The sequence below is a fragment of the Podarcis muralis genome, chromosome 3, assembly GCF_964188315.1.
Source record: "Podarcis muralis chromosome 3, rPodMur119.hap1.1, whole genome shotgun sequence".
NCBI lineage: Eukaryota > Metazoa > Chordata > Lepidosauria > Squamata > Lacertidae > Podarcis > Podarcis muralis.
In genome coordinates, this window is record NC_135657.1 from 27,126,181 (window position 1) to 27,152,910 (window position 26,730).

The 26,730-nt window shown below is 38.9% G+C and overlaps 1 protein-coding gene across 3 annotated transcripts in view; it reads left to right on the plus strand.

Annotated features, from left to right (window-relative positions):
- KCNK2 (potassium two pore domain channel subfamily K member 2) overlaps positions 1-26,730 on the plus strand; it is a 90,844-nt gene that overhangs the window by 55,024 nt on the left and 9,090 nt on the right. For all 3 annotated transcript variants that reach the window (XM_077925586.1, XM_028724646.2, XM_028724647.2), the window contains exon 6: positions 11,944-12,083. In XM_077925586.1, coding sequence (XP_077781712.1) covers positions 11,944-12,083 — 140 coding nt within the window. The remainder of the gene's footprint in view (positions 1-11,943; positions 12,084-26,730) is intronic.

A 26,730-nucleotide genomic window follows, 5' to 3' on the forward strand; every position in this document is an offset into this window, starting at 1 on the left:
ATAAAAGAAAAATCAGTGTGATTTACAGATTGTAACATGGAATATACAGCCACAACAACTAAGAAATGTATTTTGTGGTGTTATCTTGTATTTTTATGCTGCGAACCGTCCTGAGCTCTACGAATGAAAGGCAGTATACAAATGTAATAAATAAATAGATAAATAAACAAAATAAGAAAAACATTAAAATATTGGATACCAGGCTATCAGCAGCAAAATACAACCAACCAACTGCCTCAATTATCTCTGTAAAACATTATCAAAAGGACCTGAAAGGCTTTTGAAATATAGACTCTGACATATGAGAATATGTCATAATGTTTTCATCTATATAGGCTCATACTTGACTACTGAAATGTGTATGTTTTAAAATGTGAAAATGTCCTATTGCTATCATTTTCTTCTTGTATGAAACATGCATGAAAAACTTGATTCCTTTATCTGCTTCCATATGCATATATTATACAAAAATGACGTTGGGATTCTATTTCCATGCTCAAAAAACTGTGATCCTCATAGACAAGAATGGACTATGGTATGGTTATGTTGATAAAACCAACATAGAAGGAAGCATAAATAATTCCCAAAGGCATCTATTCTCCTGGCTGGTGTTCTATCAAAACTGGTATATTATTCAAAGCCATAGAACTGGTATTTTTATCTTGCTTTTATGCAACGAAATGCTTACCCTGGTTATGTTTACAGTAGGAACATTATGTGCAAAGGCTCACTTAACTGTAGAACATTGACTAGAACATAGAGTATGTTAGTAATTTCTGTTAGTATAATTTTTGCTCATTTTCCACTTCATGGACCACTTGATGCAACATTTTTTCATACAGTTCTAGTGTCATATCAAGACCATTTTTTAAAAAAATATCCTGATATACACCTCCGTACATTGGGATTCTCTCTGTAGCTCAGTGGTAGACTATCTGCTTTGCATGTAAAAGCTCCCAGCTTCAATCCCAGGGATCTCCAGAGAGGGCAGAGAGAGATTCCTTGCCTGAAATCCGGTCAGTAAAAACAATGCTGAACTAAATGAACCAATAGCCGTAATTTAGTGGCAGCTTCATATGGATTTTGCTGCTAACTATACTGCTATCTGTGGGTTAAACCACAGAGCCTAGGACTTGCCAATCAGAAGGTCGGCGGTTCAAATCCCCTCGATGGGGTGAACTCCCATTGCTCGGTCCCTGCTCCTGCCAACCTAGCAGTTTGAAAGCACGTCAAAGTGCAAGTAGATAAATAGGTACTGCTCTGGCAGGAAGGTAAACGGCGTTTCCGTGCGCTGCTCTGGTTCACCAGAAGCGGCTTAGTCATGCTGGCCACATGACCCGGAAGCTGTATGCCGGCTCCCTTGGCCAATAAAGCGAGATGAGTGCCGCAACCCCAGAGTCAGCCACGACTGGACCTAATGGTCGGAGGTCCCTTTACCTTTACCTTTATACTGCTATCTGCACTGTTGGTTTGACTCTCTACCAAAAAGTAAAATGTGGAGTAAAAAATGGAGGACAACTACAAAGGACCCCTCCTGGCATTTTTGTGTGTGTGCACATGCATCATAGTATGTGCTCATGATGCTATACTATGCATCATAGTATGTGCTCATGGGGGCAGTCACATGTGACCCAGTTTTCAATGCACATGCAATGGTTTTGGGGTGGTCACACTGTTTCATTTCCAATCTGTGCATATGCTGTAACTTTCTGCTGAAATCCCTTAACAGTTGCACCGCAAATGCTTTGGTTAATTTTTGTCCCACATTTGCTGCATTGTAGACCTTCTGGACAGCAATAATGTGGTAGCGTTGGGGAAGCATTGCAGAACAAACTGAAGCAGAGTGCAATCACCACTTCATATTGTATGCTTTAAGAGTATACATTATATCTCTGTGTGTGTCTGTGAGTGAGAGAGTTTGTGGTTTTTCTTTTATGATTTTAATTATATATTATACTTATTTTAATTTTTATATTTTTACAACTTGTCCTAGGTACATTTGGTAAAGTGTGGGCTATAAATGCAAATCATAAATAAACAAACACAACTTGAATTGATCAGACCATTGCCCAGGCTTTTCATAGAAAAGGGACCCAAAGTAATCTTGTCTACTCACTAAGTAATTGATTCACTCACTAATCTTCCATAGGTCACAGTAGACAATCCAGACCAAGGTTTTACTTGGAGGGAGCAAATTTGTGTCTGCATCTCTTGCAAACTTATGGAAAAGATTTAAGCCATATACAGGTACTGCAGGGAAAGATGAAACTACACACACACACACGCACACAACCAAAACACACACACACTTCATATGCTTGACTTAATTCTTGCTTTGCTTAATGTGTTTTTGGTGACATTCAAACAGAAAGCTATGGTCTAGGGCTTCAAACCAGGATCATAAGAAGAACCCTGCTGATTCACTCCAAATGCCAATCTAGTCCACCAGCTTCTATCTCATAGTGATGAACCAGAAGTCTACAAACAGGATATGAGGACAATAGCCCTCTTGCTGTTGTTCTCTAGCAACTTATATAAGAAGCATGTTACCTATGATCCTGGAAGGAGCATAAAGCCATCATGACTAGTACAGTGGTGCCTCGCAAGACAAAAATAATCCGTTCCGCGAGTCTCTTCGTCTAGCGGTTTTTTTGTCTTGCGAAGCAACCCTATTAGCGGCTTAGCGGATTAGCGCTATTAGCGGTTTAGCGGCTATTAAAGGCTTAGCAGCTTAGTGGCTAAAAGGCTATTAGCGGCTTAGCGGCTTAGAAAAAGGGGGGGGAGCAAAAAAAAATCGCAAGACTCGCAAGACTTTTTCGCCTTGCGAAGCAAGCCCATAGGGAAAATCGTCTTGCGAAGCAGCTCAAAAACGGAAAACCCTTTCGTCTAGCGGGTTTTTCGTCTTGCGAGGCATTCGTTTTGCGGGGCACCACTGTAGTCTTTGACAGCTTTATCATTCCTCTGCTTGTCCAGTCCATATTTATTTATTAAATTTGTATCCCATCCTTCATCTGTAGATCTCAGGGCAGCTCACAATGTAAAAATACAAGATAACACAAAATACATAATAAAAACAAAAACACAAAATACATAATAAAAAGAAGAGCAGAAAAAACAACAGCCCAAACCAATAAACCCCCCTCCCTGCCTCCCTCTTGTCACCACATATATGAAAATAGATTCCATAATTTAAGTATGGGCTATGGGAAGGAGTACATCCTTTTATTTGTCCTGAGTTTTCCACTACTCCACTTCATTTGATGAGTCTATGTTCTGGTAATTTTATAATAATAATATAATAATAATTTATTATTTATACCCCGCCCATCTGGCTGAGTTTCCCCAGCCACTCTGGGCAGCTTCCAATCAAGTGTTAAAAATAATACAGCATTAAATATTAAAAACTTCCCTAAACAGGGCTGCCTTCAGATGTCTTTTAAAAAGAAGATAGCTGCTTATTTCCTTCACATCTGAAGGGAGGGCGTTCCACAGGGCGGGCGCCACTACCGAGAAGACCCTCTGTCTATGCATGTCTATCATGCTCTACATCCCCAGTTGCTTTTTTTTCTAAATGAAATAAGTAGCTGCAAACTTTAGAACCTTTCCTTACAGGAGAGCGGATCCAGCCCTTGATGATTTTGGTTGCCATTTTCTTCCATTTTCTCAGCTGTACAATATCCTTTTAGAGATTCAGCAACCAGAACTATATACAGTATTCCAAGTATGACACTGGCAGGTTTATTTTCCTTAATAATAATCCCTAACATGCAATTTCAAAAGGTTACCCACCATGGCCCTATGATGTGAGGGTTGTTTTCTCCCCTGCACACGGCCTTACACTTAACTGGATTTGACCATAATGCCCATTCCACAGGTCTTGAAATATTTGGTTGGAGCTCTTCAAAATCCCTTTTTGTTGTTACCACCTGAATAATTTGGTATCATTTGCAAACTTAGCCACCTTGTGACTCGTTTCTAACTCCAGGAAAAGTTATGAACAAGGGGAATTGCACGGGTCTCACTCCCAATACAGATCCTTTGAGAACTTAGCTTCTTACATTCTTTTATTGTGAGAACTTATTTATTCATTCCTATTCTCTACTTCCTGATCTTTAACAAGTTGCTGATCAAGAAGAGGACCCATAATCTTATTCCATGACTGCTAAATTTGTTCAGAAGCCTTTTTTGGCGAGAGCCTTTGTCAAAACCCTTTTTCAAAGCCCAGCCACACAAAGTTCACTGGGTCACTTCTGTCTGTATGCTTTCTAATACTCTCAGATAACTCTGAAAGACTAATGAGACTACCGTTTCAGTGGTCATATTGATTCTTCATCAGCAATACATTCTTCTATATTCTTATATTATCTTTAGAAATGCTTTCCACAAACTTTCCCAGAACTGATTTAAGCTAGCTGGCCTATAATTTTCCTGTTTCATCCTGAATCCCTTCATTAAAAACTTGTGTTACATTGTCTGCTTTCCACTTCTCAGGTGCAGAGGCCAATCATAGGTACAATTTGTATCTTTTTGTTGGCAGTTGAGCAATTTCAATGCAATAGTTGAACTTTTAAGCTTTTTCTTTAACAGCTACTTCTAATGTCATCACTTTTATTATTTTTTATTAAACCAATTTCAAAAGCAGTTTTCCATGCTGCATGTGGTCTCGTATATGAGGAAAACTAATCTAAAGCTCCATATGGTTCAATTTTAATGGCTCTTTAAAAAAAATTCTCCATATCAGGTATACAGAAAGATAATTTTATACAAGTTAACATAATAATATGATTGAGATTTGAAGTTCTCTGCTATTAGTTTACTTTGCTTGTTTGAAACATTTATATCCTGTCTTCCCTAAATGTTCAAGCTTGACAGTACAAGGGGGTAATTCGTATAAAATAATAACTGGAACAATTTTGTACTATAAAACATTAACAAATACAATAAAAGACTAAAAACATAATTCAAAAGAATAAACAATGCAGTGGAAGACTGGAAGAGCAATCCATAAGAACAGGAATAAAACCAATCAAGCAGCTTTTAAGAAAGGCACTAAAAATTGACATTTCTTCCCCAAAAGGAAAGTCAACCATGCACTGTAGTGAAATCCCATCAGGATTAGCAGCATGGTGGACTTTTCTGTACAGGAACTTCAGAGTCTGGATACTATCACCAAACGAGTCCCCTCCCTGGTCTCAGCTATACATGATTTGGGGAAACACAGGGAGGGCCTCTTCATATGAACATAGGTATGTGATCATTCGATAAGGTGGTCCTTGGTACTATGGCTCCAAGCCATATAGAGCTTCAAAGGTGCATTACTAGTGTTTTGAAGTGAGCCTGGAAATAAACTGGGAGAAATGCAGCTCAGAAATGATGTAATATGCTTCTGATCACAAGCATTCTTCAAAGGCAGCACCATGTGAAACACTTTGAAGTACTTCAGATGTGATGTTATTAAGACAAGTATCACAATGGGCATACTTGAATTAGATTTTACCTGCCTACTGCAGGATTAGAGATAGTTGGTCCACTATTCTAAGTGAGACATCAGCACATCTGGTCATAGATGAGCATTCAGGGTCAATATTATATACATAGGCATTCCCAAACTATGAATCTGTGCTTTCCAGAAAACACCACAGGGCTGAGTCCTGATTCCTGGAGTAGCTATTCTGCTGACCAGAATCTCACCTGTCTTCTTAGCATCAAGCCTTATTTTTTAGCCTCCATCATTCCTGGCTACAGAACTTCAACAGCATTTCTGGAATGTGATGGAAATGAGAGATAAGAGTTGGGCATCATCTCCAAATTGGTGGCATCACAATTCAGATCTCCTAACAAACCCTCATTTCACATAGATGTTAAGTAGTATGGGAAAACAGACTAGGAACCTAAGATAACCCAGATAGGCCAGCAGCCATTGAGTCAACAGGTATCCCATAAGTACCACCTTCTGAAATTTCCTCTTTGGTGAAGGAGTGGAAACATCTAATATAGTTTCCCAAAGCCCCATGTGAGAGGAGCTCCAGAAGAATACCATACACCACTTGAGATTTCTTGAACAACCAGCAAGGATAACCTTCCCTTGCTCAGGTGTGTCCCTGTGTGGTTTTTATACTTTCATTCATTCTGCAAACAAAATAAAATAATGGAGTATGTATCCTGAACAAATAACTTGGCAGAACAAAGCAAATGTAATTGCATGGATCAGGGCTACTTTAATATGTGAAAAGATTTCTGATGGTGATGAGTCATGCATCTCATTCAAGAGCTGGCATTTGAAGACATCTGTCTGGCTTCTACCTACTCTGGTCAAAAATGCCCAGCCAAAGTTTTATTTATTTTTTGTTAGCATGTATATTATCTCCTCTCCTCTTATAGATGTTAATGTTATTTCACTTCAACTCTCCATGTTGCCTTTTGATGGCCAAAACATATTAAATCCCCAAACCCTTTCGCAGTGGACTTTGTAGTGGCAGGGCAACAGTTGGATTGGATAGAAGTTTCCCTCTGCTGTTCCTAGCCATCATCCACAGAGTGATACCAGTGTCACTCCACTAGCATGCAGCTCCCCATTGTACCCACCAAACATACTTTTGCCTGCTGAAATCACTCTGCCAGCTCCGTGCTGGTGCAGCAATTTACCTGCCTGCCCTCCTTCTGCCCCAGCATGAGTGTCAAGGCTGTCGTGGTTCCGCTGCTTCATTACACCTCACCACTTTTAATCAACCTGCTAGTCACCAGCCAGGTATCCTTGAACATTAAAACATTAAATCCACTATTTGAAAATGTGCTTTGGAAAATTATGTTTCTGAAAGGACTGAGTAGGAAGCTTAGCGAATCCTTACAGAGATAAGTGTCAGAAGCATTTGCAAATAGATCAATAAATGAAATAGACCTGGAGAGGTTTTTACCTTTATTAGAAATGCTAGTAGAATCTTTTTTGAAATAACAATAGACGATAAAGAGATGGAAGATGGATGGTGTTGATAGCAGATTATTCAGCTGCAGGAATATATTTGTTCCCACTTTTATTTTTTTTTAAGGAATGCTTTCACTTCTTCTCTACAGTCTGTTGCTGAAAGTTATCACTTTTTGTACAATAATGAAAATATTTCCACTTGTGTAAAGTATCTCTACTTCTTTCATCCAGCAAGATGCTGTATATAATTGCAGGTGATGTTAAGACTCTTCTTTCTTTCAGCATGTGCTACTGCCAAATGGCAAGCTACTCTTTAATCTCGGAGAGTGTAAAAGTGGGTTGACTAGCGAGGAGATTTACTGAAAGAAAAATAATTTAGACAAATCCCAGAGTATGCATGAATAGGTATAACACAACCATTTATGCAATCATCTTAAGATCAGATCTGTATACAATATATCTATGCCTAATGTGTGTGAATGTCTATACACAGATGTGCCAATCCAAAAATCGATGCATGCTCCCATTTTTATATGGCTCTCTTGTGCATGTAGAACACGCCATTCATTTCAGTAGAGGGATTTCTTCATGCAAGCAATGGATTATGTGTTTGAATATGTTCTCCCTATTTAAATGAAGAGACTAACCTGTTCAAGTTATGGGATCCTTTTGCTTTTATGGGATTGCTTTGTATATATTTCATACTTTGCCTGAAAAAAATCTCAGAATCTGAGAGAAAAGCGTAATGCAACAACCAGAGAAATTTGCATTTGGCGAACTGCTTTATGCTGCAATACATGAACGAATATTTACAGGACAGAATTTCCCAATGAATCTAGATGCTTATGATAAATATTCATTTTTCTTTATACCTGTTTTGAAAGCAATTGATCTAATTCAATGATCTATTATTCCTTACATTTCAACAGTGACTTTTGTCACTGAACAAATTATTTACTGCTGGCTTAAAATGCCCATAATTGTAGAAGATGTCTAAATTAATAGTCCACATGAATGAGAAAGAGGTCATTTTTGATGCATTGAAATCTTTATGGTTGCAATTATCATCTCGTAAATGAGCTGAGAAAAGCACCTTGAGAAACAATTCATAGCCTTGCTTGAAGAATTAGGGTACAATAAGGTCACATCCACTCCATACATTTAAAGCATGCGACTTCCGAAAGAATTTTGGGAACTGTAGTTTAAAGGTGCTGGGAACTGTAGCTGTGTGAAGGAGTAAATTACAGAATTCTTTGAGGGAAGCCATGTGTTTTAAATGTATGGTGTGGTTGTGACCTGAGTGTAAATTCTCTTCTGGTTTGAAATGAAACAATTCCATTAACAATTCCAGAAAAATACATTGCTCTGTGAAGGTGAAAAGTTAGAAAGCTTTTCCATGTACATTGTCATCTTCCAACATGAAGACAGAGGTCATGCTAAATATAGTAACAAAGCTACACGAGACTACGTTACGAGCAGATGAAAACAGAAACATATTAAAGACTATAGAATTAGAGCTAATTCTCTCTGAAGCATAATCTCAAGCAGGCAAAGTGTGGTACAGTTTCGTGTTTAGATGTAGAAGGCAGAGGTTCACATTCCTGTTCTGCCATGAAACCCTCATTGTAGACTTTGACAAGTCATTATTTCAGCCTGATCTGCTTTGCAAGATGATTGCAAGGGAAGAGCTGTGAAAAGTGACATAATGATTAAGAGGTGTCATGGATCGAGGTGTTGTAGAACTCACATGATAAGCAGAGGTGTTGCAACAGTGCTCACTAGAAATGGATGAGAAGGGAATCAGAACGAGAAGAATTAAAGAAACAAGAGTGGGGTTGTAAACGGGGGGAAATCACAAAGAAAGTAATGGATAATGTAATGCAAAGGGCATTTCCTTCTGGCCAGACTGACTGCTGCTGCTGCTGCTTTGCACTTTCTGGGCAAACTACAAAGATTCAGTTGACTAGGAAATGAAATGAAATAAAAGGAAGGAAAATAGCAGCTCTTTAGGGCCCAGGGATTCCTAACTCCTGGTGCTGAAACAAATGACTCCTCATTCACAACTCACCTCACTTGGTTGGCTAAAAAATGCTGAAACGCAGGAACTAGTTCATCAGCTACATGCTTTGCTTCCTAATATTCTTCCTGGAATTCCAACAGACTTGTTCCCCCACCCCCAATGAAAGATAATAGCGTGAACCCCCTTACAGGCAGGACCCTCGTGCAATTGCTCCAACTACACTATTGATAATCTGGCCTTGCCTAGAATAACAGCAGTGTGACACAGATTCTTAATTTAATTTCTGAGGCTCTTTAGACCTGAGGTTTTGCTTAGTATAAAGTAGTAAAGATCTCTGGGTCCTTCTAAAATTTTAAGTGTTGCAGCCACCCCTAAGTATAGGTTCAGCTTGCTAGGTCTTTACTAAGATTGTTTCCTTAGCAAATGTAGCATTTTAAGGAAAATGTGCAAAGTATTGTACAACAATATATTTTGTTCATTTCTTGAAGGCTAGCTGCAGATCATTTGCCTCTGCTTTGAAGTTCTTCTGCAATGCCTACATTCGGTTGGTGTTGATGATAGAGCTGCCAGCTGGCTGCAGACTACAGCAGTAGCCTAAGAATGTTAAGAGGAAGACTTAAACAATTTCACTAATGTACTGGAGTCAATGAAATTGCTTACCCTGTAATTGAAAGCAGTGTTAAATACTCACGACAGGTTTATCCTCACGTAACCTCAAAATGCCTGGAACTTTAAGTGCCTGTCATTGCAGGCAGCTTGGTCTACCACTAGGTGACAATGCTTAACTTAGAAAATATGGAGGTGCACAAAAATTCACATCAGTCAAAAGTGCAAAACTTGAGGTGAACCTTCTTAGCATTTTTTTAAAGAATTGTATTCAAAGCTTTGCCAGTCCTGGTGTCAAGGTTGGCCGTAGGCATTTCTGATATCCAAAATATTAAAATGGCACCTACCCTTTTATCTGCACTGGATCCTTAGGAAGCCTAGACGAGGCTTCCTTCTCCCTACCACAGTTTAATTTATGAAACTGTGCCAGCCCTTGCTGAAGTCCTGGTTTTGCCTTCTGTAACTCTTCAGTGAGCCCTTGCCCTCAGAATGGATTCCTGGCGCTCACATTTCATCCTGAGCTTTCTGAACTCGCTACCAATATCTGGGCTCCTTTGCTGCCCCTTTTGAATAAAACCCTGTATCCTTAGTCAACTTCCTGCTTCTTCTTTGGAATTCCCACCTGGTAAGCATAGCGTTGCCTCCTAGGGTTGGGTAGTGATGAATTCAAACCCAGTGCTAGACTATGACATCATTTCATCTTATCCCTGGCCATAAATGCTTCAGTCAATATAAAACCCTCACTGAATGGTGACCCTGAATATTGCAAATGTAAAACAGAATTACTAAATGGGTTATGTATTCCAGAATAGCAAGTATTTAATTAATTAATTCATTCGTTCATTCAAACATTTTATATGCCACTTAACTATAATAGTTTGTAGGCTGTTTACAAAAGTACAATACAAAGAATAAAAAGAAATGAAAACTATAAGATCAGACTGCCCTGAAGATCTCAAGATTGGGCAGGGATATAAGGGATTAGGCAGTTCTTCAGGTAGCCTCCTGCTTATAATATACAAGCCTTAAAACAAACTTCCATTGTCATTTTCGTTTCACTTTTAATCTGTATACAACAAATGTATACTAGTATACTATACTTTTGAACCATGCTGCATAATGGATTGATATGTTAGCCCACAGAAATTTCAGGATTTTGCCTTTTATTATTTGTCAGTGGTTCTCGGTTCCTTTAAGCCAAATAGTAGTACTTTAACAACCATTGTCTGCAATGTAGAACTGGAGCTTTTTTCTTTTGTTCTTCTTTCTTTTTCTTTTCATTTTTGGTAAAACTGCTTTCCATAGATTTCTAAAGACTGCTGTGATGTGTATGGAATGGGCCAGCATTGAGTAGTTATATCAAGTATTCAGATGTAGCCAAACTGGTTTTTGGAGCAAGCTGAATGTTTGATTCCTTTGTGATTCCAGCTTTTAATTGAGTACTGCTAAAATCCATTGGTTTCAGTGGTAATAAGTGAATGTTAATGGACACATGAGTCTGCATGTGGAATATGGAAACTGTTTTTCACATGTTTAATACAAAAATAGTCTGAAATCAAATATTTTACAGTACAGTTGTATCACATCTACTCAGAATTTAGTTGCATTAAAGCATAGGATTGCAACCCCAGTTGCACAGTTTACCTATGATTCTGTGGCCTGCTTAACAAATGGAGGGGGAGGGAATTGTGGATGCAATCCAGCTATTTTAAAGTTTAATTGAGCTTTTTGCTAAATAATAGTTTTGAATTATATGAATGAGCCCTCACAAGACCACCTTGTGGCCAGGAAACCTGCATTTGCACTTTAAACCTCAGAAACACTAGCTAGTTAAAACTGTGTTTTGTACAAACAAATTAGGGTCCCCCTGTGGTTCATGATTCCAGTCTGTTCACTAACTGGAGTTTAAACTTGGCAGAATTCCCCTGAATCCAGATGAAATTAGGAACTCTTGGTGAGTTCAATATGCTTCTGGTCTTCTCTCAGCCATGCCAAAGTTGGAGAGAGAAAAGGGAGCTTTAAAGCTTACACGTGCCATGTTAAACCATCATTTAGTATTATTTTCAAACCAGGCAACTGAGTTCAGTGGGAAAGATTTAAGATTGTGCATGCCATTGTCACAAAAATAAATGAAACTTACAAGTTACCTGCTTCTGGTAAGAAAGTTGGCTGAATTTTGGCCTCAGTGGGGCTTTCATCTGTATGCTTCATGGTTGAATTTCTTTCTACAGTACTAAAGTTATTGTGCTGCAAAGTTCATGATAAGTTCAGAGAAAAGGAATGGCCAGTATTTTTCATGAATTGGAATGAAAAGTAAATAAAGTATGATCAGTATTAATCGGAAAGCTATATTTATGTGCATTTTTTTTTTAAAAAAGGAACTTTGTCTTTTCAGGGGGGTCAGATATCGAATATTCTGATGTCTACAAACCAATGGTGTGGTTCTGGATCCTTGTAGGCCTTGCATATTTTGCTGCTGTCCTGAGCATGATCGGTGATTGGCTACGAGTTATATCCAAAAAGACCAAGGAAGAGGTAAGGAACTTGAAGCAGTCTGATTATGACTCAAATATTCTCCATTTTTACAAAGTTTAAGTTTGTAAGCCTAGTTTAAGAATTTTTATTTAGTTAATATCAAACAGTGCTACAAAATACTACTACAAGAATGTAAAAACTGCTCTAGTAACTGCTTGATATTGTTGTCTACAGTTCCATTTCTACAAAACTGATAACAAGTTGTTCTAGCTGCAACATAATAAAACGCATTTTAACATCTTAACATTTCTAGAGCTATTTTAGTCTTTGTTTAATAGATTCATAATTAGATATTGCTGCGATTTATTTTTCTTTTACCATTCATCCCTGCTGGTGTACATTGTTTCAGATTTGTGCATATTTATCTAAATTTTCCACATAGCTTCCAAAATCTTTTCTCCCATATCCTTCCCCCCCTCCCATTTTTGAATGTAATCCGCTTTTATCCTCTTCCTTAATATTATCATTTGGTATATTTGAGACAACGTGGCTGATAAATATATTAATCTTTCCAAAGAATACATCTGTCTCAATCCACCTTCTTGAGTTCTTAGCCAATAATTTAGAAAATCTTTTATTTGACAATGTTTGAATAATACGGGCCTTGTATCACCCTTGGATGACTGAAGAACTTAATCTGGCTATTATTAATCCAATCAACAAATTTGTCAGTGTCATTTCCATTTTTGTTAAATTGTGGCTAAAATAGCTGAAAGGTTAATGGGCATTTTGAAATGCAGAAGTAGTTTTTTTTTTTAAATTCCCATAAGACAATGGATAGGGGGCACTACTAATCCTTTTTACTACGTTTCTATTTTTATTTTCCAAAAGCACTTTCTGTCAGCATCCAACAAAACATTGTACCAAATGATTTCTGAAATTTTTATTTAGTTAAAAATACCAATCTACAATCCTTCCCAATCAACATGATAATTAGCTGGAAATGGAAGATCTTCTTCAACCCTGTTGGTGCACATTATTTTAGAAAAAAACATTCACAATTCACTGTCATGCTTCCATTTTTAGCTCTCTTTTAGCTATTTGTGTATGCAGCAACAAAAATGTTATTTTATAAAGAATATTAATTTTAATGTTGATATTCTTCCCAAAATAATAAATTTAATAAATCTCAATATTTCCACCTCTGCTTTCATATTTGCTTCCAACATATCACAGTTTAATAATTGAAGTTGTCATTTTGTCCTAGGGGAAAAAAGATCCCTATATATTTCAGGTTTTAAATACAACAGTCTGGATTTTTCTTTTTATTCTCTTAATCTTCTTAATTGTTGTTCTGAAAGCTGAAAGATAACAATTATCTTTACCACATACACACACACACCTAATAATTTAAAGGTTGCTGGAAACAAGATCTTTCAGTCATCAAGTGCCTGGGTGAACAGGTATATTTAAAAATTCCTCCTGAAGGTTAATGAGAGAGACAGATGCATGTCACTAGAGAGTCTGTACACAAAAGGAGAATCATCCCTGAGAAGGCATCACCGCCATCAGGGTCTCCTCTGCTAATCATAAAGTCTGAATTGTTTAATATTGGAGTTGGTGCTCTCTTAATTAATTAATTATAAGAACTATGGATGGAGATTTGTAACATTATACAGGAGGCAGCAACGAAAACCATCCCAATGGAAAGGAAATGCAAGAAAGCAAAGTGGCTGTCCAACGATGCCTTACAAATAGGGGGGAAGAGAAGGCAAGCACAACGCAAGGGAGATAGTGTAAGATACAGGAAATTGAATGCAGATTTCAAAAAAATAGCAAGGAGAGACAAGAGGGCGTTCTTAAACGAGCAATGCAAAGAGAAAAACAATAGAATGGGAAAAACCAGAGATCTGTTCAAGAAAATTGGAGAAATGAAAGAAACATTTCGTACAAAGATTACCATAATAAAGGAGAAAAGTGGTAAGGAACTAACAGAAGCAGAAGACATCAAGAAGAAGAGGTAGCAAGAATACACAGAGGAATTATACCAGAAAGATATGGATGTCTCATACACCCCAGGTAGTGTGGTTGCTGACCTTGAGACAGACATCCCGGAGAGTGAAGTCAAATGGGCCTTAGAAAGCACTGCTAATAACAAGGCCAGTGGAAGTGATGATATTCTAGCTGAACTATTTTAAAAGATGATGCTGTTAAGGTGCTACACTCAATATTCCAGCAAGTTTGGAAAACTCAGCAGTGGCCAGAGGATTGGAGAAGATCAGTCTACATCCCAATACCAAAGAAGGGCAATGCCAAAGAATGCTCCAACTACCACACAATTGCGCTCATTTCACACACTAGCAAGGTTATGCTTGAAATTCTACAAGGCAGGCTTAAGCAGTATGTGGACCGAGAACTCCCAGAAGTGCAAGCTGGATTTAGAAGAGGCAGAGGAACCAGAGACCAAATTGCAAACAGGCACTGGATTATGGAGAACCTAGAGAGTTCCAGAAAAACATCTACTTCTACTTCATTGACTACGCAAAAGCATTTGACTGTGTCACCCACAGCAAACTATGGCAAGTTCTTAAAGAAATAGGAGGGCCTGATCACCTCATCTGTCTCCTGAGAAATCTCTATGTGGGACAAGAAGCTACAGTTAGATATGGAACAACTGGATATGGAACAACTGATTGGTTCAAAATTGGGAAAGGAATACAAGGCTGTATATTGTCCCTGTTTATTTAACTTATATGCAGAATTCATCATTCAGAAGGCTGGGCTGGATGAATCCCAAGCTGAAATTAAGATTGCTGGAAGAAGTATCAACAGCCTCAGATATGCAGATGACACAACCTTGATGGCAGAAAGTGAGGAGGAATTAAAGAACCATTTAATGAGGGTGAAAGACAAAGGTGCAAAATATGGTCTGAAGCTCAACATAAAAAAAAAACCTAAGATCATGGCCACTGGTCCCATCACCTCCTGGCAAATAGAAGGGAAGAAATGGAGGCAATGGGAGATTTTACTTTCTTGGGCTCCGTGATCACAGCAGATGGTGACAGCAGTCACAAAATTAAAAGACACCTACTTCTTGAGAGAAAAGCAATGACAAACCTAGACAGCATATTAAAAAGCAGAGACATCACGTTGCCGACAAAGGTCCTTATAGTTAAAGCTATGGTTTTCCCAGTAGTTGTGTATGGATGTGAGAGCTGGACCGTAAAGAAGGCTGATTGCCGAAGAATTGATGCTTTTGAATTATGGTGCTGGAGGAGACTCTTGAGTCCCATGGACGGCAAGAAGATCAAACCTATCCATTCTTAAGGAAATCAGCCCTGAGTGCTCACTGGAAGGACAGATCCTGAAGCTGAGGCTCCAATACTTTGGCCACCTCATGAGAAGAGAAGACTCCCTGGAAAAGACCCTGATGATGGGAAAGATTGAGGGCACAAGGAGAAGGGGACAACAGAGGATGAGATGGTTGGACAGGGTTCTCGAAGCTACCAGCATGAGTTTGACCAAAGTGCGGGAGGCAGTGGAAGACTGGAGTGCCTGGTGTGCTCTGGTCCATGGGGTCACGAAGAGTCAGATTTGAACTGATTTTATAATGAACTGATTTTAGAATGTTGTATCATTTTACTGTTGTTAGCCGCTCTGAGCCCGGCTTCAGCTGGGGAGGGCGGGATATAAATAATTTATTATTATTATTATCATAAACGACTAAACAACAACAACCGCCCAATACCCACAGGTCTCAGAGTGGTTCAATCAAAACTAGCACTTAACATTAGCACACACAAAAATTGGTCAAACTAATCTTGCTAATCCTGCCGATTTAAAGAAATTCTAGGTTTAAAGAAATTTTCCTATTCTGTTACTGTAATGATTCTTCTTAGTTATGCCGGAAAACATATAAAAAACAGTCTTCTAAAACAGATAGTCATTAATGAAGAAATAGATATAAAAGTCAATATTAGTAGTTGTTTGTATTTGTAGTGAAGACATGTTCAGAAATGCAAATAGTCCAGAACTACAGAAGTTATTTGGCCAGATAATTATTTTTGTTATCAGTATTCTGTCCTATGTAAGGTGTCATTGTGTTAGTTCACTAATTCACTAATAAATAAAAAGGTAGCAGAAGTTCAATACAAGATATTAACAGAGGAAAGAAATAGATCATTTCATTTGAAACTGTAAGGTCTGCTTAGCAGTTCATTAGCAGCAGTCACAAAATAAAATATCCCTTAGTGGTGAACAGTAGGAAGGTTGATATCTTCATTGTTTTTCAATATAAGAGTTGTCCTTATCGTGTGAGTTAAAATTGTCCTAAAAGAGGAAGTAGCAGCCTCACATGCTATTCCTTTATCCCCTTGCTACTAGTCCTGTGCAGATCATCGTCAGTGTCCCCTTGGCTCCTCTCCTGCGTGTGACACTGAGTGTGAGCTTTGCACTGCACTTCACAACACCACAGCACAAGCTGCAAATTTTCTTATGGAGGGTGACCTCTCACCAATGTGTTCTCTCTCTTCTACCCTGCCATGACCTGAGCAAGGGCCCTGATCCCACTGGAGGCCAAGAAACAGCAGCAAGTGGTTGAGTAAAAATCCTCTGTCACACTAAATAGTGCTACCCTGATAGAATTTGTTCTTCGGCATTAATTCCCATGTGGCAACACAAGTAGTAAACCTTCTCAGAGACAGTCACTGAAAAAGCAGTAATACAGGGCTCTTATACTTGTATTCAGACCTCTTAAGGGTTCAAGAGGGTAGAAGGGAAAGGTGACATTTTAAACTTTCCACATCCCTAATATCACCCTTCTCTGTGCATGAACCAGAGCATCTCACAGCTATGTAGTGATGTAGAGATGGATTCTGGGAACTGAGAAAGGGATAAAATGAACTTCTTTCCTTCCTCTTGAAACATCCCTGTATAATGCAGGGAGGTGATTACTTTTAACTTCATGGCACACATTCCCAGGTACAATATGTTTATTATAAGCTTATGTTTTGAGCAGGTGAGACCCTGTTTTCTCTCTCATACACACCTCACCTCTGATCTTCTTCCATGCTCCAACTGAAACCTCAGCGTTCTACATGTCCTGTTAGCTGACAGCACCTTGTCAGCACATTCTGAGGGTTTAATTTACATTCTGTTTTTCATTTACAAACCAGTGTACTTCTGTGCACTTAACGAGTCCTCTGGGTATGTAGAAATGTGTGGCTCTCTTCCACTTCCAAACTAATAAGCACTCACCCACCTGAGTTTGCTATTCATACATGACCAGCAGGACATGTAGAATCCTTTCCTCTAAAAGAAGTTCTCCTGTTTAAGGTCCCAGAGAGCTATTTCACTGTCCCCAGTTTTTCTTTTCCAATTGTGACTCTACGTTCCATGGCTACTAAGCCTGCTCAGTCCTTGCTTGTGAGAGGGTTGCCCCCTTAGGCTTTTAAAAATTATTTCTTTTTTACTTCTGCAAATCTCAGTGTTCCTGCTGATAACCGCCTCTGGTTGTTTAATGGTCCCCTTTTGGCTACAATCCATCAGCATTCAAAAGCCAAGTTCATGGTTAGGAGTGCTGACGACAACGTTAGTACTCAGCAGTAGGATGTAATTTACAATACTTGGACAATTCTTAAAGATTTTTATACACCCCCCCCCCCCAATTTCTGCTCCTTTAATTGGAGTGTTTTGTTACTGCATAACTGAATCAAGCAATAGTTGTCAGCAGGTGAAGACATAGCTGTTCAATGCACTGTGTTGTTTTTTAATTCTCTCTACTTTTAACCAAGTGATAATACTTCAGCCAAACAGTTAGAAAGACATGCTCACTTCGGCAGCACATATACTAGAACAGTTAGACAGAAATACAGAGCGAATGTGATAAGACCCAAAGGTTCAGTTGCGAGTTATATTTTCCACTTATCAATGAAATGCAAAGAGGTTGTAGTGACTGCAGCATGGTAGAGTCCCAGAATTATTGGTCCTTTGAGGTTCTCAGCATGTAAATTTCTGAAAGGTTATACCAAATATTAAGATTAGCGATTTGTGAAAGTATGTATTTCCTATAATGTAAGCATTGGCCCACATTTATGGACCATTAATCCATCTTCTGACGTGTCTTCATCTGTTATCATTTTGAGGCATGGATAGTCTTTTGTAGGCAAATGTATTGGTTTCACTTCAGGTGTATTTTTTAATATATTTTTTTGACATGATAATGTGCATCTGTTGGTGATAGTGTGGCTATAAATTATTTTAATTAAAATGTCATTGGAGTTTTCTTGGGCGTTGGATAAGAAAATATTTTATTAGTATATAGATTGTATGAACAAATCATGTTTTACAAAAAGAGAAACACATTCAGGATATTTTCTGCTAGGGATATCTGCTCATTTGTACTTTCCGGGCACAATTCAAAGTGTTGGTGCTGACCTTTAAAGTCCTAAACAGCCTCAGCCCAGTATACCTGAAGGAGCGTCTCCACCCCCTTCATTCTGCCCAGACACTGAGGTCCAATGCCAAGGGCCTTCTGGCGGTTCCCTCACTGCGAGAAGCGAAGTTACAGGGAACCAGGCAGAGGGTCTTCTCAGTAGTGGTGCCCACCCTGTGGAATGCCCTCCCATCAGAAATAAACAACTATTGGACTTTTAGAAGACATCTGAAGGCAGCCCTGTTTAGGGAAGCTTTTAATACTGGATGAATCATTGTATTTTAATATTCTGCTGGAAACCACCCAGAGAGGCTGGGGAAACCCAGCCAGATGGGTGGGGTATACATAAATAATTATTATTATTATTATTATTATTATTATTATTATTATTATTATTATTATTTCCCCAAAACAAAATGCAACCAATCATTTGTTATAGAAGACATATTGGGTCAGCAATCCTCTACATGCCTTCTATGCTCAGTAGTGCTACCTGATCAGGAAGGTCTGGTATGAGGGCACTTCAGTATTTCACATCCATTTACTTCCAGGAAAACCTTGCATCCAGCTTGTAATGGCACAGTAATATGAAGATATTTTTCTAGTAGACAAAAGCATAGTACTGTATAACTGCTAGGGAGAAAGGCTGTGAATCTGGGCCCTGATCTGACATATGGCTCAGGGGTGTTAAACGCTTGAGTTCCTGTCACTTTGTCTCAAGATGCTAGGACAAATCTTCCTGTACTTCTATTATAAAATTAATTGGAGTTCCTTAAAAGGACACCTGTTGTAAAGAGTTATATGGTTACAGTTTTTGGGACTTTTTTATTTTAAAAGGCAATTCAGGGGGGCATACAATTATATATGTATGGAGAAAGTGGACAGAGATAGGTTTGTCTTCCTCTCATAATACCATCTATTGAAGCTGAACAATGGGAGTGTCATAACATACAAAAAAAGGAAAAATACTTCTTCACACAGCTCATAGTTAAATTAGGGGATTAATTTCCACAAAATGTAGGGATGAGTGCTGACTTAGGTGGCACTAAAAGTGGACCAGACAAATTGATGAGAGGGTAAGACCCTAGTCATGGTGGCCGGGAAACATGCCCCTGAATAGAATATATTAGTTTTAGGCTTTCTGGATACATCTGGTTGGCCATGTTAGGAAACAGAATACTGTGCCAAATAGGCCTTTCGTCTGGTCCAGCAGCGCTCTCCTTATATTCCGATGATAATAAGAATAATTTATTATTTGTACCCCACCCATCTGACTGGGCTGTTCCAGCCACTCTGGGCGACTTCCAGCATATATAGAGACAGAATAAAACATTAAACCTTAAAAAGCTTCCCTATATAGGGCTGCCTTCTGATGTTTCCTAAATGTTATATAATTACTCATCTCCTTAACATCTGATGGGAGGGCATTCCACAGGGTGGGCACCACTACCAAGAAGGCCCTGTGCTAGATTCCCTATGAGACATTCTTAGAGGCTATTTGGATACTATTTCATTCTCATCACTAAGAAGAAACACTGGGCAATATCTGGTGCTCTTAATCCACTAACGGAAGGATTTATACTTGTGCAATGGAATGTTGTCTCCCCAAATCTGCTCCAGAGGATGGGGGGGTGGACCTAGAACAGATTGGGGGGCAAAGAGGGAGAAAAGGTCAAAAAGTTAGGTTGTACAAGTGTAAATCGTTGTGCTGATGGAACTTAGTCCTACTTTGGATACAATCCACTTTTAGGCTATTCTACTCCTTTTGCATCACTTACCTGCTTTCAGTTCTAGATTGCTCTTTCTGTCTTAATTCCTTAACCTGGCCTCTGATAATCTGGCAATGCCCCCTATCAGGTTTTTACTCTCAAATCTGTGTCATCGTGCTTTGAGAGTCTCTTGGTACTTGTATCCTGGAATGGAAATTGATCAAGATTTCAGCTGGTCGCATGGTGTCCACATACCCCACCTCATGAGTAGTAAGCTATACTAAGGCAGAAAGAAAAGAGAGACAAGTGAGTCACAAAAACTACATTGTGTGCACGTGTTTGCATTAAGTTAAATATTTTGCCCTTTAAATGCTATTTTGTATACCACTAAATAACATTGCTGAATAACATATGCTGGGGACAAACAACAAGGAGGGGGTGTTGCTTTCATGAATGGCTTGTTGTGGAGTTCCTGGAAGCATCTGTTTGGCCAGTGTTTAGAAAAGGATTCCGAAGTAGATGGATATAAGAAAGAACTTGAGCAAAACCGTGTTGGATACCTACTCTAGCATTGTGTTTCAACAGTGGCCAAGCAGATGCTTCTGGGAAGCCCTCTCTCATTGTTTACCTCCCAGCAACTGGCATTCAGAGGCAAATTTCCATTTATTCCATTAGCCTGGAGGTTAATACCCATCAACAGACCTGCCCCCCCCCAGAACTGTATTCAATTCTATAAATTAATTATGTATTCATCCAGCTTAAATATGCTGCCAACCAACTTCATTGGGTAGTGCATGAGTTCTAATCTTATTATACATATTTTTTAATAAAGCTCTAACCTAATATTCACAAGCTGTCTTTTTTTCTAAAAGTGACAATGTGGCATAGAAAAAAAATATATCCCACCACCTCTCTCTCTCTCTCATCTTATCCAACTGGACTCTTACACTCCTAAATTATTGCCCCTTTCCTTTAAGGACCCTATGTACAGCTATTTTTCCTTCTATGGTCATTGTTAAATAAGACATAGCATGACATTAATTGTTGCTGGACCAAAAGTTACACTTAACATGGGCAGGCTGCTTGGAATGGGGTGCCATGTTGAGTGCTTTCTGTCAGAGGTTCCCTGCTCCTGGCATAGAAACTCACAGTGTGATAGTAGTGATCCATGTGATAAGTAGTTCTTACTGTTGTTGTTGTAAACATTTATTTATATAGCGCCATCAGCGTACATGGCTACATACACAATTTAAACAAGAAATTCTACTCCAAAGGGCATACAGTCTAAAAACTGCGCTGTCCAGAATGGAGATAAATGTAAACCAGCCACTGTGTTGATTAATATCCTTAGTCAGTTAAATGTGTGCTCTGACCCTTTAAAAGGAAAGAATGTGTTTAGGTACATTAAGTGCTTCAATTACAGTACTTTTCTTTTGTCTACTCAGTGCACTACTACTTGAGAAGGGACTATAACACAAAACTGTGCCAAACCTAGTTTGCTCAGCAACTGTAACAAATGTGTTTTCACATCATTATCTTTCTCACTTTTGCAGTCTAAACAAGTGCATTTACTGTTTCTACAGAAATGAAAAGCATATTGTGCTTTAGTTCATGTTTCCTTGACTAAAGCAAGATACTGTTACATAATGGCTTTCATGTGGACTCCCTCCCCCTTTTATTCCGATTTTATGAAGTTAAGGTACCACAGCAAACTTTCTGCTGTAAATCATATATATCTATTTCCTCTTGAAATGCCTAGACCCATTTGGCATTCTTTTAATCCAGAACACTAGCACTTGCAATAAACGAACCCATTCATCACAATGGTTTTGGAACTATTGTTGGCAGTAAGTACAGAGTAAATTCTATGATTTTTTTTGTGTTGCCGGGAAGCTCTAATGCATTGCATTAACATGCTACCTTGGAGGATTATTTTTTTTAAAAGAAGGAAATTACATAAAAGTATTTTGATTTATTTTGTTGGAGCATTTGTATTCTTTTGTAGGCAGAAGCTTTTCTGCCTTGCAAGCTCCAAGACAGCACATAAAACAAGCTCTTTTTGTATATATTTCCTATGTGCCCTGCCAATATAGGATTCTTTGTTGCAATTGTGTTTGGCAGTCACTGAAGAATTTACTTTCGCTTTTGGTGAAAGGGGAGTCGATTCTTTATCCTGCAATACTATTAAATATTGCTGGTCCCAAGTCCAAATAGCTTGCAAACATCATCATAGTCTTCACGAGAGCAGCCCCGTGTTCTTTAGTTTCTTGTAGCTAGAAGCAAAAGGTGACTTGGATGAATGTAGAGAAGGAAGAACACAAGACAGGGAGCTTGGCAACAGTGTGTAGCAGTAAAGTTGCTGAGAACAATCATGTTGGAAGTGCAACAGCTGAGAACATTCCATGTGTGACTTAAGGATTAAATTCTGCTATCAAGAAGTCAGTTAACCAAGAAGGGATGGTGGAGCAGCCAAGCAAAGTGGTGCGATTTTTGCTGAGGAAGCACACAACTGGATTGCCTGGGTCGTTCTGAGATTATTTTCCTTTACTGTAAAGCTATTGGAGGGCTCAGCACTGCCAGAAGAGGAGTTCACTCTTGGGTACTCCTGGACCCAGCTTTGCTACTTAGGAAACTGGTGGTGACCATTGTGTATGTGGAGAAGGGCTTTTAACAGTTAGGTCAGCTCTGTTTCCTTCTGAAAATAAAGCGTCTTGCTACTCTCATGTATGTCTTTGAATAAAAGCAAGAAATTTCACACAGAGAGAAAGATAGCAATCCAGAAGCAGCTGTGGCCAGACATACGCAGTGGACTCTTTTCCCTGTGAAGGGACAAGCAAATGTTTGGTAGGATTTTAAGCCCCATTAAATTTCTGTGGAAGAATGAACTCTTGCCTATGTAAATCACTGAGAGATAAAAGGCTAAGGTTTGGCTGGGAAGTCGGGAATCATGTAAAAACACAAGAGGACACCTGTTGTTTATCTCCATGATTCATTGCTCTGGCATGGTCTCCTTTCAGTCAACCTCAACACGGCACATATAATTCTATTAAGTCTTCATATCCACTGTGACTGGACTGTTCAATCACTCCTAAAGGAGAAATGCACCTCAATTATCCGTTCCTCAGAGGGAGCTGCCTGTCACAATTTTTTAGCTTTAGCTTGCTTGCTTCCAATCATGGTGTAGGCTCCTCTGAGGATGGGTAATATTTACACCTTGTAAAAGTAAACCACCCTAGGTGTAACAGTGAATTGTGCTTTCCATCTCAAAACAGAAAATGTGTGCCTTGCTTATCAGAAGTCTGAGAAACATTAATATAATCTTCCTTACGTTCACAAGTGCAGAAGAGAGAGGCAAATGAATATATAATAAAACATTTATTGCGTGTAAGACTGTTTGTTACTAAACAACACGAATGTAGTCCATATGCTATGGCAGCCTCATGTCTCTAGCGTTCATTTTTAGCATTACTCCCTCTCAAGGGTTTCATGTTCTTTATTATACTATTCAATTACTCAAGCACCAATTTGCTCTTTTGATATTGTGGCCCATTGGTTTGTTTCAATAGGCGTTGTCCCTTGTAGTTCATTTTCCTGGGCAATCAAGGGCTGTACAACACACATTGATCACTCAATTGCCTATCAAAAATATGCTAAGATCAAGAAGCTTAATTAGCTGGAATGAGATTTCTGATGAAGCTCAATTTCAGAGGCAGCGGAGTGCCTCATTTCCTTAATATGCAGTTTTCAAATCATGTAGTCCTCCATTTTGTAATACTGTAAAGTAAGTAGCATGGAGATTGGACTTCATTCATTATTATCATTTACAAGGATGATATCATCTTAAGTCAGAAGTAGGGGAACTTGGTCTGTTTGAGGGCCACGCTCCCTTGTGGACAATCTTTTTTAGGTGTTGGGACCATAAAATAGGCAGAGCAACACATGCAAAATTTGCCCTTATACAGTAGGCTACTTTCTGCAGACACTCCTTATTCTCTAGCTAAGTGTTATCAGAGTTCATGGACACAATCCAGCCAAGGAGGTCATGAAGCAGGGTTAGGCTTTTTTGCAACTCTGGGTTCTGGGGCAGGCAGAGGGGTTGAGTGTGTGTGTGTGTGTGTGTGTGTGTGTGTGTGTGTGATAATATATACAGTATATTAATTCCTCAATATGAATTTCTATTCAAAGGTTCTTATATATAGAAAGAAATAGAAACTTGCCAAATGTAAGACATACTCTGTCTTTTGGTATTTAGTAATAGTGTGTATTGTGTAGTTGGAACATCCTCTTTGATGAAGGATATTGAGCATTTAGGCATATATTAACTTCTGCTCTTTGATGTCTGTATCATATGTGAGATCAGCCACCAACACTATATTAATCTCATGAACAAGTCTGAAGGGAAATAACCCAAATGTCCTTTTTAAAAATAGCCTTTTTAAGAATAATGAGAACGATGTTTTCAAACATTTTACATTTTACTGTTAGAGAAATGCAATGCTGTATGCTTTAAAATTCTTATAACACCACTCCCACACTTCAGTTTATCCATTTTGATATCATTAGTAGTTTAGCCCTGAGAACTTTGTCATTGATTTCAATGAGAGGTGAATTGCACATGAGAGCGCATTTAAAATGCCAAAAAATGCTTTGTGTTAAGAAGGGTTAGTAGTGGTGAATTTTCAGTAATTCTGCATGTGATATGCTGTAGGCTATTGTATTTTTATTCAATGAATTTATACATAGCCTTTACATTTTTTAAAAAATTGTAACTTCTTTAATGCCCCCGGGTGATAGCCAACCATGTATGAATAACATTTGATATCACCCAACTTCATTAAAATACAATACAATTATAATACAATACAATACAATACAATAATTAAATACAATAAAATGCAATACAATACAATTAGCAGTTACAATCTCACTAAACCAACATAACACAGCACAGATCAATGAAACAACAATAAATATCTCAAAAGCAGCACTGAAATTCATTACATCAAATAGTTTTAACCTGTCACCTAAAACAATTCAGAATGGGTGCCAGACAAATGTCTCTTGGAAAGGTATTTTGCTACTAGGGTACAGAAAACTCTCTCCAGTTGCCACATGCCTGACTTCTGAAGTTTGGACTTAAGACAAAAGGTATCAAAAGAAGATATTGGTTATTGGACAGATTCATATGGGAGCAGATAATCCTCAGTTACCTAGTTCCCATGTTGACAGGAACACACAAAAGCAAACTGAGTAAGACATTGATGCTCAAGCAAGTCTTCACTGGAAAAACAGTTTATTCTCCTTCCCCTCCAGATTTATCAAAGAGCTATTCTGGGTGAGTGGGGCTCAGTCCAGGGTTGTTGTTGTTGTTAGAATTTGTGTGCTGTGGGTTAAACCACAGAGCCTAGGTCTTGCCGATCAGAAGGTTGGTGGTTCGAATCCCAGTGACGGGGTGAGCTCCCATTGCTCGGTACCTGCTCCTGCCAACCTAGCAGTTCGAAAGCACAAAGTGCAAGTAGATAAATAGGTACTGTTCTGGTGGGAAGGTGAAAGGCGTTTCCATGTGCTGCTCTGGTTCGCCAGAAGCAGCTTAGTCATTCTGGCCACATGACCCGGAAGCTGTACGCCAGCTCCCTCGGCCAGTAAAGCAAGATGAGCACCGCAACCCCAGAGTCGTCCGTGACTGGACCTAACAGTCAGGGGTCCCTTTACCTTTATCTTTAAGGGAATGGTATTTTGACATACCACAGGCCTATCTATGTTCTTCTCCAGAGATTTACAGAACAGGCTGGTGGTTTTTTCCTAATAAGGAGCTGTCCATAGTACTGAAGTTCATTTATCTGGTCAACCTCCTGCCTTACCGCTTCTTTTCCTTGTCATACTTCACCTTTGGTCCAGGTATCTGCTTTCAAGTCACTGCTTATTGCTGCTTCCAGGTGACGTCTATCTCTGCCCAGTCCCTGAGGACTGTGATTAGCAGGAATGGATGTTTGTGTACCCCAAATAACCAGGCAACTAGGGTTGATTTGGGGTGGCTTTTCAGGTTACAAAGTCAGATTGTGCCATTAAGAAGGCATATTGAGATGGAGCAGAGACTACCTAATCTTCTCAGTTGCCTCCTTTTTTCATAAGCTTAAATGCAGTCATTTCCCACGACCTTAAATTTTTTGTGTGAATCGAAACCAAGCTGACTGGGGAAACACCCAGAGTTCAAGAGCAAAGGGGATGGAGAGGTTTGCATACCTTTCATTTTGATGGACTGTTGCCACTTTTAATCACAGTGCACTCCAATCACCATGATTTAGGGAAGAGATGTTGAAGTAAGCATGTGGGTCATCATTCTGCTGCAAGTTTTGGGTGTGAGTGTAGGGTAAGCATTGGAGTTAGATTATTGGGGTGGCCTGCTTCTTCTCCTTTCCTTTCAAACTTGAAGGATTATTCTCCAAATAACAACAGAAAGAAAGTGGAAATGTGTGGAAGTTTTGGAATTATGGAGTCTGAATCAGCCAGGAAACTGGATGGCTTATTCGTGTATTGAACAAAACCCACAGCCTTTTGTTCATGG